Source organism: Biomphalaria glabrata, chromosome 1 (genome assembly GCF_947242115.1).
Source record: "Biomphalaria glabrata chromosome 1, xgBioGlab47.1, whole genome shotgun sequence".
NCBI classification, from domain to species: Eukaryota; Metazoa; Mollusca; class Gastropoda; family Planorbidae; genus Biomphalaria; species Biomphalaria glabrata.
Window position 1 is genome coordinate 73,537,958 of NC_074711.1, and position 16,766 is coordinate 73,554,723.

At 35.1% G+C, this 16,766-nt stretch overlaps 1 protein-coding gene across 1 annotated transcript in view; it reads left to right on the forward strand.

Annotated features, from left to right (window-relative positions):
- The window catches only part of LOC106074749 (G2/mitotic-specific cyclin-B-like), a 28,089-nt gene extending 14,192 nt beyond the window's left edge, over window positions 1–13,897 (forward strand). Inside the window, exons 2-8 of the mRNA XM_013235587.2 lie at window positions 3,020–3,283; window positions 3,423–3,680; window positions 3,792–3,950; window positions 5,239–5,475; window positions 6,190–6,330; window positions 12,428–12,532; window positions 13,116–13,897. Coding sequence (XP_013091041.1) covers window positions 3,020–3,283; window positions 3,423–3,680; window positions 3,792–3,950; window positions 5,239–5,475; window positions 6,190–6,330; window positions 12,428–12,532; window positions 13,116–13,217 — 1,266 coding nt within the window. The 3' untranslated portion in view covers window positions 13,218–13,897. The remainder of the gene's footprint in view (window positions 1–3,019; window positions 3,284–3,422; window positions 3,681–3,791; window positions 3,951–5,238; window positions 5,476–6,189; window positions 6,331–12,427; window positions 12,533–13,115) is intronic.
- Window positions 13,898–16,766: the final 2,869 nt, after the last annotated feature.

A 16,766-nucleotide genomic window follows, 5' to 3' on the forward strand; every position in this document is an offset into this window, starting at 1 on the left:
CAGTCTGGATGCCGAAACTTCTGCTAGAGCGGTTTGGAAGGCAGTAAGGCGAATCAAAGGGAAAGAATCAAATGCAATAGGGCATTTGAAAAACCAAGGACGAACTGTCACGTCCCCCAGAGAAATAGCTGACTGCCTTGCATCCTCAATAGCAGAAAAATCATCCACTGCACACTACATGCCAGAGTTCCAAAAAGTCAAAACCAGGGAGGAAAGACACCCCATTGATTTCAGGTCAGAGAACAATGAAGACTACAACAAACCGTTCTCGCTTGAGGAACTGAGGGAATCGCTGGACAAGTCACATGACACAGCGCCTGGAGAAGACGAAATCCATTACCAGTTCCTCAAGCACCTTCCCGAACCCTCATTGGCAGTCCTACTAGGGGTCTATAACTGTGTGTGGCAAACAGGCGCTTTCCCAAACAGCTGGAGGAAAGCCACAGTTATACCGATACCTAAACCGGGAAGAGACGGCTCTGACCCAGCTAACTATCGACCAATAGCACTAACAAGCTGCATCTGCAAAACCATGGAAAGAATGATTAACAGTAGGCTGGTCTGGTACCTGGAAAGGAATAAAGTGATCTCAAACTACCAGTGCGGATTCCGGCAGGGGCGGACAACAACTGACCACCTGGTAAGGCTGGAAGCTTATATTAGAAATGCATTACTCAGAAGAGAACATCTAGTAGCTGTATTCTTCGATATAGAAAAGGCCTATGACACAACCTGGAAACATGGCATTCTACGTGACCTGGCGCTTATGGGGCTTAAGGGACACCTCCCCCGTTTTGTGGAGGAATTCCTGAAAGATCGAAAATTTCAGGTCCGAGTGGGCAACTCCGCTTCTGACACTCATGACCAGGAAATGGGTGTACCCCAGGGCAGCATTCTGTCAGTCACCCTGTTCAACATTAAAATAAATAGCATCATAAATGCGCTGTCCCCTGGCATAGAGTGCTCTTTGTATGTTGATGACTTTGTCATTCTTACTTATGGGAAAAACATGAACACCTTAGAAAGGAAATTACAGTTATGTTTAAACAAAATTCAGGGTTGGGCAAACTATAATGGTTTCAAATTCTCTGACTCCAAAACAGTTAGTATGCATTTTTGTAATCTAAGGGGGCTCCACCCAGACCCTGAACTATTTATACACAAAAAGAAGATCCCTGTCGTGAAAACTACAAAATTTTTAGGCCTCACCTTAGATTCCAAATTTAATTTTCTCCCCCACATTAAGGAACTTAAGAAGAAATGCCAAAAGTCATTAAACATACTGAGAGTACTCAGCCATACGGACTGGGGAGCTGACAGAGATACCTTGCTGCTGCTCTATCGGAGTCTAATTCGATCCAAGCTAGACTACGGATCCATAATATATGGAGCAGCAAGGAAGTCGTACCTAAAAATACTGGAACCAATACAAAATGCTGCCCTGCGTCTCTGTCTCGGCGCGTTTCGTACATCACCTATCCCAAGTCTCCATGTGGAGGCTGGAGAACTCCCCATGGATATAAGAATGAAAAAGCTTGCAATGCAGTATATAGTCAAGCTAAAATCCAACCCCACGAACCCTGCTTTTGACTCCATATTTAACCCCACAGAGGTAGAATTGTACAATCGAAGGCCTAACGTCATACAGCCGTTGGGCCTTCGAATGAGAGAACCCATCCAAAATTTAACCCCACCCATTGACCAAATCTCTAAAATAGAAACCCCTCAGAATCCTCCTTGGCTAATGAATAAACCTAAATTAAATTTATCCCTCCTTAATTTCAAAAAAGAAAATACAGACCCAAGCATACTACAAGTCCACTTTAGGGAACTGCAGGAGAGCTACGGAGATTGTGGCACCATCTACACAGACGGATCCAAAATGGAGGGAAAGGTCGCGTGTGCCTGCTCCTTTCGGAACAAAACAATCTCCCGTAGACTCCCCGATGGCTGCTCCATCTTTACGGCCGAATTGCACGCAATATTGCTTGCACTTATGGCCGTAAAAGCATCAGAAAGGAGTAAATTTATAATCTGCTCCGACTCCAAATCTGCATTGCAAGCTTTGGGGCGGATGAAGACTGACATCCCATTGGTACATAAGAGCCTGAAGCTGTTGGACCTAATAACAGCCGACCGTAGGGATGTCACCTTCATCTGGGTCCCCTCCCATGTTGGCATTGAGGGAAACGAAGCCGCAGACAGAGAAGCAAAGAGAGCCCTAAATCATGCGGTGTCAGGAACCCAAATTCCCTACTCGGACCTGAGACAAAGTATTGCCTCTGCCACCTATCGAGAGTGGCAGAACCGATGGGAGGCTGAGACTCACAGTAAACTCAGGCAGATTGTGGCGGATGTCAGGTGGCGGCCCACATCTAAGGGTCTGACAAGGCGTGGTAGCACAACCATGTCCAGACTTAGGATTGGCCACACCTACATCACACACTCTTTTGTACTGAAGAGAGAGGAGCCCCCACTTTGCGAGTACTGTGACTCTCGCCTCACCGTGGAACATATCCTCGTTGATTGCCCCAGATACCAGGATGTCAGGGCGAAACATTTTAGAGCCACTAATCTAAAAACACTATTTAATAATGTCGACCCTGGGAAGGTACTGGGCTTTATTCGGGAAGTGGGGCTATCTACGAAGATCTGATTTCTGAATTTGTGAACATGCACTATTTACATTAGATTTTTACCAAATATTTAAATTTTTACTACCTTTACTATTTTAACTGTGAATAGACCTTAATTTTAATTATATTACTGTATAGAATCTGGCCCTTGTTGTTTAGAGAGAGAGAGTAGTCCTTAAGGGACTGCAGGCACGACATGGCCTAAATTGTGCCGATGTGCCTCAAATCAACAAATCACAAATCAACAAACCAACAATTCCTTCTTATAAAATTAAATTGTTGATAAATTCATTGAAAAACCTTCTGTTGTTTAATACAGTGTTAACTTAATTTGAAATAGTTCTTAAATATATTTTTTTTTCTCAATATTTAATTTGTTGTAGAATCCTAAAGTCATGGAGGCAGACTTAAAAATGAAGTTTAAAGATGCAGGAAGCTTGAGATTGACTCTAGGGGAAATTGGCAATAGGGTCTCAGCAATACAAATAGATGCCACAAAAGGAGGCGCTTTTAAAAAAGACATCTTGCAGCCAGATGGAATAGTCACAAGAGCTAAAGCAAAGATAGCTGCCAACAAGCCCATTAATTTTCAGAAGGTTGATGTTGACTTTCAGCCCATTGAAACTAATGTCTTTGCAACTAAAAATGTAAGTTTAGAAATGTGATTATATAATTATAATGGTCATTTACTTTTGTTCCTTTTTTTTTTTTTTTTTTATTTACCTTTGTTCCATTCTTTGAAAACATTTGCCATAAAAAAAATAACATCAATGCTTTTTTGTTTAGGATACAGCTCCAGTTAAAGTGGAATATATGCCAGGACACAATCTTTTGCCTAGTGCTTTGAGAATGGTGCAAAGCGATATTGTTTTCTTTGACGGCTTTGGTAACCACCTCCCAATGGACATTAGTGATGATGGTGAAGGACCTTTTTCAAAAGCAGGAATAGAAGCCATAGAAGATATAGATGCAGTAGACATCCAGAATCCTCAACTAGTTAGCATTTATGTAAAGGATATTTACAATTACATGAGATACCTTGAGGTATTTTAATTTTCTGATTTGCTTTTTTAAAGAAATGTTTACAGCACAAATCTTAGTATAAAAGCTTTTTTTCATTTTTTAACTTATGCTGAGTTTTTTATTATCTTTTAGCAAAAGTACACCATCCGCCCAAAATTTCTGGAAGGGACAGACCTTACAGGAAAGATGAGAGCAATTTTGATTGATTGGTTGTGTCAGGTTCATACTCGATTTCGTTTACTTCAAGAAACATTATATCTAACAGTGGCCATTATTGATAGATATTTGCAGGTATAAACTGTTAACTATTTCTTTGAAGATGCAATAACTGATTGAAACATTTATTGAAATACATGTTCATGTTGCTTAATTAAGTTTTCTGATGGGTATATTTAAGTGAGATTAAATTGCAGAAAAAAAAACAAATATATACTTACTGGAATGAAACATTGAGACTAATTGATAAAGTGTCCTTTGAAACCTTTAGCTACTGGATTTAATGTTTGTAAAAGTTTACTGGTTTCAGTGGCCTGCAGTTGTGGTCCACACCATAGACTTTACTTTCCTTGAACAATATCTGATAGCTTGGTTGCAGGCTTCATAAAACTATGAACAAAAAATTATTGCTGCACATGGAACTTATGCTTTTCCAGTTTGTTTCATAAAATTTAATGACAAGAATTTATAGACTTTTTGTGTTAAATTTTTTTGTATCAAGATAGTATGTACAACTTTTGAATATATGTCAAATTAATTAATTCTTACAATGTTATTTATTATTTGGTTTATGTGAATATAATATATCAGTGGTGCCCAACCTAATTCGACCTGCAGCCCATTTTAACTTTACACTCGTGTCAGGGGCCACATCAACAAATAGGTACAAAAATGAAATGAAATTGACTTGAGAAACTACTTTATTAGAAACAAATAAGGATCTAGTACTGATTAGTATTGATTAATGTGATATTTAAAGTTATCCTTTTTTTTTTTTTTTTTCATGCATCAGAAAATGACATCATTTCTCTTACAATTAGAGCAACATTACCACCGACTCATTTTCTTTCTCTTTTTTGGTAAATATTCCCATCAATCCTCCAAGCTCTAGGTTTTTAAAATCTTTTAATTGCAGCTCAACAAAAAATGCCTCTATGTTTGTTTTATAACTATTCATAATGCTGTTTATATGTTGTTGTTTTTTTTAAATAGCCACACTTTCTTTTTAAAACAAATATGTTGGCTTATTATCATTTTTCCACAAAAAAGTAAAGATCGGTTCATTCTACATTCATAGTCCCATTTTATATTATAAACACACAAATGTTAAAGGTTATGGTACTCGGGTAGCAATCCATCAGAGAAAAAGTGACGGCTCTAACGTTGGTGTAGATACATTTTTCAAACTTTTGGAGGGTGGTAATTTTTTCTACACTTTGTTACGTTTTGGTGGACCAGATGGAACATTCTGACCCCCTGGCCATACCTTGGGCATTACTGATATACAGTATTGATGGATTATTATAATACTAAATTACAGTTGTTTCAGTTTATGCAATAAAAACTGACTGTACATTTCTAGCAAAAACCAATTTCAAGACAAAGGCTTCAACTGTTAGGAGTCAGTGCCATGTTGGTGGCTAGCAAGTATGAGGAACAGTATGCACCAGAAGTGGCAGACTTTGTCTACATTACAGACAATGCTTATACTAAACAAGATGTCCGAGAGATGGAACAGGACATACTTAAAACATTAGAGTTTGGGTTAGGGCGCCCCCATGGCTTACACTTCCTAAGGAGATTTTCAAAAGCTGGAAATGTAAGTATGAGTCATACCTGCTTGTAAAATAACAATTTATATGTACATCCTCTTGTTCTTAGAGACATTTACTTTACATGTACACTGAGTAGAATTGCTTTTTTTTTTTTTTAACTGCAAAAGTATTTCCTGGACATCACTGTTAAAAAACAAGTGTAAATGAAAGTGGTTAGAAGATGAGGTATTCTGGCACATTGCCACATTTAGAATTGAGCAAAGAAATTAACATTCCTTTAGATCTAGATTGAAATGAATTTCCTTTCCAAATTCATTCAGAATGTGACCAAAATGAAAAGTAATTGATATTTTGGCAAAAGCTTATAAAATAGCTTTTTAAAAAAAATGTTGATTCAGATGAACATATTGTTTAGTCTTTATGACAAATTTTTTAGCTTAATCTCTAAATTTACTAAGTAATTAGTACAAAGTACTTTAATTATAATAGATATTTTAGAATGTTGCTATTATTTTATGACAACTTAAAGTTTACAGCTAAAACTCAAAGGTTAACACTTAACAATAAACCCGACAAATATTGTCAGCAAGATTACCTTTGATCATCCTATTTGTCAAGTTAATGTCTAAAACCATAAACTGTATCATTCATATCTACACATAAATAATAGGTTTATACAAATTGAAAAAGGTTAATCTGAAAAATTATTGGCATCTATGAATCAGTTGTATTGAGATACCAGAATTATTTTTCTGAAGGTTGATCCAATGAAGCACACTTTGGCCAAATATTTGATGGAATTATCTATCATTGAGTATGATATGGCCCACCTACGACCCTCTCATCTGGCAGCTGCAGCTTTATATCTGTCCATAACAGTTTTGGACAATTCTCCATGGGTAAGTGTTACTGCACATTAGGGGTGCACCGGATAGTACTTTTTGATATCCGGCCGGAGCCGGATATAACCGGATAGTACAATTAGATATTCGGCCGGAGCCGGATACCTACATGACTCAAACAGCTCGTTTTACTGAAGTTTTTGCAAATCTTCTATATAACATAACTATATTCATATTATTTTGTTATTTACTTTCTTACTTTAAACTCTATTACTGATTGATAAATTATAATGAACAGCATTTTTTTTACAGATATGCTTATCATAAACTAATCTTTGTAACATGAGATGGTGTGTGCGTATGTATTGTAAAGTAGAATGTGGGATAACTCATGCAGAAAATATAAACATATATGTAACTAATGTAAATATTTCAAAGGTAAAGTTCACTCTTGGTTTTATAGCGTAAATCTTTCTTAAGTACAATCTAAGTTGTATAGTGGGTAGATGTTTGTGTTCATGTATTTGACACCATCAACTTGTCATTAGGCTCATGTTTTAAAGGCCACAAACCACTTCTGGTTTGTATCTAATACAGATAATGGCTTAGTAAATATCTTAAGTACAGCAAATTTGCAGCCGTATGCTGGCCATTAAATTTTGTACAATGCAAAACATAGCTGCTTCGGTCAAATGACTCATTCAACCAATGGGCAGTTAAACCAAAATATGATTCGGTGGTATTATCAGCTGTCCAAGTGTCCGTTGAGAAAGCGATGCTTTTAGCATCAGATAGCATTTCACGAAGCTTTGAGGAAATATTGTCGTAGATATCTGGAATAACACGTTCTGTAAAATATTTACGACTAGGCACAGTGTATCTTTTCTCCAGTACTTTTAAAAGTCCAATAAATCCAGGCTTCTCAACTACTTGGTAAGGTTCCATGTCAGTTGCAATCATCTTTGCTATGGCCAAGTGAATGCGTTTAGCATTATCACTATTAATATCCCACAATTTAGCTTTGTCTAAGACCTCTTTAATCCCTGGTTGCTGCTTGTGTGTGAGGCTTGACGAATCACGGGAGCTCGTAGACGTACTGGCACAGGCAGTGATATTACTTGATGCTGATTTCAATGCAGTCATTTCGTTGAATAAGTCTGGGTGTTTCGAGCGTAGATGACTAATCATAGTGGTGGTTGAGAATGCTTTAGGTTTGCCTGGTTTACCACGTGACAGTACTATTTTACAAGCATTGCAAACTGCTTTAGAGTAGTCCATTGTTTTGACATTAAAGTAACGCCATATAAGTGATGACTTTTTATCAGCCATTATTATTTCTATTTAATTTACTAAATGCCCTTGCAAGCCACTTTTATACCCGTGGCTTGTGTAACAAAATACTTGTAGGGGTGTGTCCTGTAGTAGTTCAGCGCTCTAATTTACATTTCTCTTCAAGTAAACAAACTTAGTGTCATCATCTAGTGACCTCTAGACTGTGTCAATATGTCTTAACAATTTGGTTTGTGGTCCAGACCCTTGATTGACAACCTATCTCATAATAAACAAACTCATACCAGATTAACCTTATAGAGATTTGGCTTGTAGTCCCGCCCCTAATAAAAATTCTACTCCAAGTAAACAAACTCAGTTCCCTCATAAGATGTGACCTCTAGAAAGTGTCAACACGTTAACATCTGGCTTAATGTGGTCAGCTGCCTATCCGTGAACTCAATGTTATGGACTAAACAAACAAAAGGAGGTGGGGGTGCTCATCTCTACCTCTGGAGATATACTCGCACATCTAGACAGATTATCAGCGTGACGTAGTTAAGGAATATTACGTGTTTACAAGACCACTCAAAGGTCAAGACAAGCTTTTAAAATGTGCCAGACATCGCTGCTACGTATGTAATACGAATTTATAATGTAAAGTCTAGCCCCCCCCCCCCCAATAACAAACCTAGTTCCCTCGTGTGACCTCTAGAGAGTGCTTACGTCCATCGTATCTGACTTGGGGTCACCTGTCAATCAATGAACTCAATGTGATGGGCTAAACAAATAAAAGGGGAAGGGAGTTGTTCATCTAGAAATATATCTGGTTACATTAGAGGTGTGGCTCTTGTAGTCCAGCCCCCTCCCCCTAATAAAGATTAACTACTAAGTAAACAAACTCAGTTCCCTCGAAAGGTGTGACCACTAGAGAGTGTCAATACGCTGACATTAAACCTACGTCCATCGTATTTAACTTGTGGTTACCCAACCATAAAAAACTCAATGTGATGGACTAAACAAATAAAAGGGGGTGGGAGTTGTTCATCTCTACCTCTGGAGATATACCCGCACAGCTAGACAGACGTCTGGTCAGCATGACGTAGTCAAGGAATGTAGCATTTTAACATGTTAACTAACTTACTCAAAGGTCAAGACAAATTGAAAAAAGTGCCAGCCATTGCTGCTCTGTATGTAAAGCGCATTTATGATGTAAAGTTTCATCTCTATTTATATTAAGTTATTAACACGCCTTGTCTTTATAATAAACGAAGTTTGGTGCATATTCATAATGGCTCTATTTTTAAGCATATTATTTTGTTTTAATATAAACATTAATACATTCTATAACAGACAGTAATGGAACTAGGTCTACTTTATGCATATTAAATTATGTACTTTTTACTATCCGGTTTACTATCCGGTAGTGATATCCGACCGGAGCCGAATAGCACCGGATAGTAAAAAATGCCGGATATTCGGCCGGAGCCGGAGGGACTATCCGGTGCACCCCTACTGCACATGGTGTATTTAGTTATAATAATGTTTAAATATATATATTTTTAAAAACAATTTTCATGGTTTGTAGCACTCCTAAAACCTAAAAAATTAAGTCTCCAAAAGTCAAAAAGTTTGCCAGAATTCTAAAATTTTCACCTCTCTCGTCAAATTTGTCAGGGTTCGTAGCCACCTTGAAAACCTGGAAAACACCTTGAATTTCATATTAAATTCAAGGCCTTGAAAAAGCCTTGAATTTCGTAAAAAACTGTGAAAAAAACTTGAATTTTAAAACTGGACCTTGAGTTCTTTCCCTTCCGATACCTGGTGTTTATTTTCCTTTTTTTTTTCCCGGTTACATTGAGCTGACCAGTGACGACGCATCTACACCGCCTTTCGCCCACTTGTGAAGCGCGACCTCGTGATTGAAAACGACCTTGGCTCAAGCAAGCATTTCACTTAGCACTATTTTCCTTTCACTGTTACGACTGAAGACGCGCTAGATCTAGTCTGTAGTGACTATTGTCTATAACTAGAGCAATTAGCAGCCTAATGTGAAGGCTACATCCCTCCGGGCCCTCCCTCGCCGAAAATCTTCTTGTTGTAACAGTAAGAGTGACTTCGCTTGGAAAGTCCGTATATCATCTTATCTTTGTGTCTTTCTGAGTATTTTATTAGATTTTGTATTTGGAGATTATGATTCAGTGTTTAAGTATAAATGCTACCGGTACTTTACTTTTGAGTCTTCTCACGATCCATCCTTCTCATCTAGCTAGAAATAGTATCTAGATTTAGATCTAAGTTAGATCTAGTGAAGATAATTCGCGCTTAACCTGAAAACTCCGTGAATTTTAGTTAATTTAAGAATCTAGATTCAGGTACATCTAATGTCTAGATTGCTCTAGAAATACGCTAGATTCTAGATTTACGCTAAATCACTAGAATCTTGTGAAGATAATTCTCTCACATCCGTTAAAAGTCCGCGAAGTTTAGTGACATTGAGTTAGAACCTACAATCTCTAGATCTACGATAGATTCAGTGAAGATAATTCGCACACAGCCGTGAAAAGTCCGCCAATTTAGTGACTTAGATCTAGACTGTAGAAGCAGTGACAGCCGTGAAAAGTCCGCGAAGTTAGTGACTTAGATCTAGACTGTAGAAGCAGTGACAGCCGTGAAAAGTCCGCGAAGTTAGTGACTTAGATCTAGACTCTAGATTTACGGTAGATTCAGTGAAAATAATTCACACACAGCCGTGAAAAGTCCGCAAATTTTAGGGACTAGATTTACGGTGATTCAGTGAAGATAATTTGAAAAAAATCCGCGAATTTAGTGACTTAGACTTAGATCTAGACTTAATTTACGCTAATCCAATAGAATAGAATGAAGATAATTCTCTCACAGCTGTGAAAAGTCCGCGAATTTAGTGACTTAGATATAGACTGTAGATTTACGGTAGATTCAGTGAAAATTATTCGCACACAGCTGTGAAAAGTCCGCGAATTTTAGGGACTAGATTTACGGTGATTCAGTGAAGATAATTTGAAAAAAATCCGCGAATTTAGTGACTTAGACTTAGATCTAGACTTAATTTACGCTAATCCAATAGAATAGAATGAAGATAATTCTCTCAAAGCTGTGAAAAGTCCGCGAATTTAGTGACTTAGATATAGACTGTAGATTTACGGTACATTCAGTGAAAATTATTCGCACACAGCTGTGAAAAGTCCGCGAATTTTAGGGACTAGATTTACGGTGATTCAGTGAAGATAATTCGAAAAAAGTCCCCGAATAGAATAGAGTGAAGATAATTCTCTCACAGCTGTGAAAAGTCCGCGAATTTAGTGACTTAGATATAGACTGTAGATTTACAGTAGATTCAGTGAAAATAATTCGCAAACAGCTGTGAAAAGTCCGCGAATTTTAGGGACTAGATTTACGGTGATTCAGTGAAGATAATTCGAAAAAAGTCCCCGAATAGAATAGAGTGAAGATAATTCTCTCACAGCTGTGAAAAGTCCGCGAATTTAGTGACTTAGATATAGACTGTAGATTTACAGTAGATTCAGTGAAAATAATTCGCAAACAGCTGTGAAAAGTCCGCGAATTTTAGGGACTAGATTTACGGTGATTCAGTGAAGATAATTCGAAAAAAGTCCCCGAATAGAATAGAAGAGTGAAGATAATTCTCTCACAGCTGTGAAAAGTCCGCGAATTTAGTGACTTAGATATAGACTGTAGATTTACAGTAGATTCAGTGAAAATAATTCGCAAACAGCTGTGAAAAGTCCGCGAATTTTAGGGACTAGATTTACGGTGATTCAGTGAAGTCCGCGAATATAGTGACTTAGACTTAGATCTAGACTTAATTTACGCTAATCCGTGAAAAGTCCGCGAATTTAGTGACTTAAATTAGAGTCTAGATCTACTGTAGATTTAACGAAAATATTTCGTAGCCCGTAGAGTTATTTTGGTTGTAATTTACTTAAAACTGATGGAAAGCAAGTCAACTGCTATAGTAAGAATGAAATATTATTTTTACAAATCTATGTCAATTTAAGAAAATTTTCAACTTCAGATTGCGACAGTTTTAGCTGAATTACATCTTTTTTTAAAAAAGTTATTCTTCTGTAGTGCAAGCTTGTTTGTGTTTTCTAATCTATTAAAAAGTTGCATTTAAATGCTTAGGAAACACTAGAGATGAATTCATTTTTTTTTTGGAGGTATGATTTCAACTTATCAGCATACATTTTAATGAGGGTTTTTAAATTTAATATTTATATATATATATATATATTATTCTTTTTACATATTTATGTCATATGTATGTAAATATATATACATATATATTGCTTGCTATGGCGCGATGCATACCTTGAAAATCTAAAACTCTACCTTGAAAACCTGGAAAATACCTGGAAAATCATTCATGAAATTGGCTATGAACCCTGATTTGTACCCAATATTTTTTTTTTTAATGGGAAAAAAAATCAAATCTAGGCATTATGATCTAATGATCACCACCCATTTTGTGTGGTCAAGCCAGCATTTCACCTGTCATTATGTCACTTCAGGCAGTGAAGAAATGTTTCCTCTCATTGTTTCAACTGAAGACAGGCAAGATCTAGTCTATAGTCTATGCTTAAAGCATTAAAGCCTAACATGTACACACCTATAGGCCCTCCACTTGTAACAGGGTGACTTAAACTGTTGACCATTATTGTTTGTATTACTGATTTAGTCTAAAAATGCAGTCTTTTTTCTTTCGTTTTTGACATTATTTTTTTTTAGAGAACTGAGTGATAAATTGGGTTTGGAATACCAGATGTAGGGAACTTCATTTTTAGTGCATACTTTATTAACATGTGTATCAAAATGTGTTTTACAGACAGCTACCTTGAAGCATTACTCCAAATTTGAGGAAACTGAATTGAAGTCTCTATCTAAAAGATTGGCCCAGCTTGTAGTGAAAGCTGAAACAAGTAAACTGACAGTAAGTATTTTCTTCTTTTGAATCTACAAGAGTATTATTATGGAGTATATTAAATTTGAGGGTGGGGGGGTGCATTACTTTGTGACAGACACACATTGGGAGCTGCTGATCAAGGCAAATATTTTTATTTGAGCCATTGTCTCACTGAGTAAATATTTTAATTTTATTCCCCTTATTACACCTCATTAAGCTGAAAACTTAAGCATTATAACTGTAGGATTTGATTTTTAAACATTCTCTTTTTGTTAATTCCTGCTTATATAATCCAATGACTTTAAAGAGAAAAAAAATATAGTTCCGTATTTTCATTCTATTGATAAACTTGTGTATGTATATATATATATGTTGTATATTATGTTTACAAATTGTTTTTTAAAGTGGTGATTGAAACCTTGTAATATATCGGTACTTATATAACAACTCCATCAATCATCTATACTGGACTGCACCATTTTGTAAAAGTTCCTAGGATACTTCAAAGCAATTTACAGTCCTTGTGCATCATTTTTTTACCTTGTATGAATTATTTTAGTTTTTATGTAGCGTTTATGAAACTCTGTACTCCATTCCTTTTCTCTTGCAGGCCATCAAGACCAAATTTGCTAGTACAAAGTTCATGAAAATCTCCAGCATTCCCCAGCTCAAGTCTCAGACTATGTTGGACATGGCAGAAAGTATATCCTAGCACAGATACAGCTATGTAAATAGTCAGTGTAAATAAAACCCCAAAAAAAGTTTAACTGTGATGAAAAAAAATATTTTAATGACTTTCTTCTTTTATGTATATACTATACTGTTGAATGATTTTATCAGATAAGTAAATGAATAGTTGTATAATGAACTTAGAAATCAGTAGTACCATACAAAGTGGAGATCCAAGTCATCAGGGTCACATCACTTGTTATAGAGACTTTTACTTGAATAATAATAAATTTTATATGTATTTAGTTTTTATTTGTATTGGCTTGTCATATTTGTGATTTGGCCTTCATTGTGTGGCATTTTTTAAATGAATTTATATATGTTTTATATATAAGCATGTATTATAAATATATAAATGTTTTATATTATATTATACAAATGTAAAAAAAAAACAAAAACTTAAGATATTAACAATAATTTCTAAAGATCTGATTGTTGGCACTGTCATCCTCTATGGCTGTAGTTAGTAGAAACTAATAGGAAACTAATAAAATTTTGTAGTTTGAATGACATTATTTAACATAGGAAACTAACTAAAGTTTGTAATTAGTGTAATGTCACATAAGTTTTTTTAAAACGCATTTTGCTTTAACTAGGGTTATTGTTGATATTGTTTTATTTCAGGTAAAGACTTTGTTTCAATAAATTGTTTTTACTCTATTATATTTGTGTTGTGTTTTATTTACGTTTCTTTTTTATGGGAAAAAGTTGATCTAGTAAACTGGAATGGTCATATCATCTTCCATTAAATCATTTAAAGATTGTTAGATGAACTACACTACAGAACAGGAACTTTTAAAAAAAAACGTTTTATTTTATTTTACAAATTTAGCAAACCCCAAAAATAGTTTCTTTTTGGTTAATGATTAAGATTGTTTTGAAACTCTTATCATTTGTAAAGTTTATTAAATGGCATCTTGGAGAATGTCTTAGCTTTAGAAATAGTTGGTGTAATGGAGGGTAGGAAAGCAGCAGGTAATCCACATCAATGAATTGTGCATGTGCAACATGAAACTGATAATTGACATCAACAGTTTGGAGACAGGATAAAATACTCATGGAGAGCAAGCATTAAGGAGGGGTCCACACCAAAAAGTTGGAAAAGGATTTAAAATACCTAATGACTGGATGTGGCATCTTCAGTCAAGAGAAGTTGCAAATGAAATTTTTTTTTTCTCTAAGGACTATACCTATATAAATACCTAGTTTATTACATTTCTAGCCTGTAGTAATACAGAATGAAATATTGTTTCTACAATTTAAACAAATTATTGATTTGTATCTGTCATGTGGGCTACACAACTGCTAAATTTAATCAAAGATGTAGCAGTATGCTCAGATCACCTTATATTTTTAAAGTACCGGTATAACTATTTATTAGTGTCTTGAGTTTGAAAATGTCATGTAATCATCTAAGACACTAAATAACATAATCAGGCACGACATGGCCTAAATTGTGCCGATATGCCTTAAATCAAAAATCAATCTAAATAACATAATCACTTTATGCTATAAAGCTAAATAGACTCATGCTTGGAATGCTTATATTGCACTGCAGCCTATATGTCCAAGTGCTTTCCTTCTGGCCTTGACATTTTAGCTCTTTGGTCAAGTTTTGAGGAATGCTAAGCACAATAATTATGTAAATTAAACTTTCATATGCTAATGGTTGCTTTTTATCCCTGCAAGCCAAATTACTAGGTTACATCCTAAGATCTGTTTATATCCAGGTCCCACTGCCAGCACATAATTTACAGAGATGACAAGACATTCTCTTCATTTTGTTGGAACACAAAGCATCTTAGTAGAACTAGGAAGTGAAATTTCATAATTGGTAGATTGGTCAACCACACTAGTAGAAGTCACATAGCGTTGTGTGTCACCCAATGGAATATATTTTTTATACAGCATTAAAAAACTGGTGTATCATTTGAAAGCGTAACAATATGAACTAGATTACTTTTAAAAACCCCAAACAATGGAAATTTTTTTTTTTATACAGCCCTAACCCCTGCAACAGTAAATCTTTTTAAAAGTTTACAGTGATTTGCATAAAAATATTAAGGTTTGCACAAAATGAATTGCAGCTTGCTGTACAATGGGCTGAACTACACAGGAGGTTCTAAGTCTAAGCAAGTTAGGCCTTTAGGATGACCAATTACAGGCAGCAGAAGTTATCAAATGACTAATGTTTTAAGGTTCTGATAATTTTGCTTCATAGATTTTCCAAAAGATCTTGACATTCTCATAGACTGCCATAGGAGAATTATTATAAAGGTCTTTTTAGCTTGTTTAGCAAGATACAAATGTATTGGCTTCTATATGAGGTAATCTTTTGGCTTCTATATGAAGTAATCTTTTCTTTAATTTGTAGATAAAATGTTATGCATTGAATATTTTGTACTTCATGCTTATTTTAGATAAAGATAATTTTCATCTTCATATAAGATACTTAAATGCTAGTGTAGGGCAGTGTAGGCTAGTGAAATAGGTAGTCCAGATTATTGGTTAAAAAGTTTTCCTAGTTTGTGTAGATGCCAGGACTGGTGTATCATTTGTATAAGGCAGTTTTTTGCAATCTTTTTTTTTGATGCCCCCCCCCCTCCTTATCCAGCTAGTAGTATAAGGGAGGAAAGCCCCAGAACCAAACAATTTCTTGAATTTTGAGCGGCAGAAATGCCTTTTCCCTGTGTCTGTTGCATATATTTCATCAGTCAAAAGAATGCAGAGAGAAGGGAGGGTAATGCTTGATGTTTACGTGCTATAAGAAAAATATAAAAAATACTATTTAAAAAAAAAAAAGACATCCTCCTTTCTATATGTTATAGAGCAATTATTTTGTATTTAATTACTTATGAGTGTTACTTTAAAAAAAAAAAAAAAAAAAAAAGGAACATTTTTTATACTTTGAAATGTTATAGCAGTCAAATTAGGGTTTTCCCACTATGGCCAACAAGCTAGTAATTATTTTATACATCTGGCAAAAATGTTTCTGTGCTGCCTTTTCAAAAGGGTTTTCAAAAAAAGGTCTTGAGCCACCATGATGAAAGGCAGACGTGATGATGAGTTATTCAAGTACTTCCATAGACTATTGTTAGTTTAAATTAAGTGAATGACCTAATTATCTTTTTTTATTCATGTGTTCTCAATGATAATAAAAAATTGTGCAAAGATTCAACTTGATTTGAGAATAGGAATTTGGAGAAATAATGTGTACAATATTCTACCCAGACAGACAAAATGAGTTAATATTAGCTTTGTAAAAAGTCCTATTTGTAAGGTGAAAAGCAACTATTATTGAATATTTTTATAATTTTTTTTTAAATTTTATTTTAAATATTTGTAATATATATGTAATCAATATTCAAAATTAATCTATAGCTACATTACAAATACAACAGATTATTTTTCCTATGAAATCAAAGTAATTGTCAGTATAGGATGAATAGCAATTGTTTAAGTAAATTTATACAAAATTTCATTTTTTTTTTTTTTGGAACACAGTTAATTTCAGAGAACTAAGAAAAGTAAA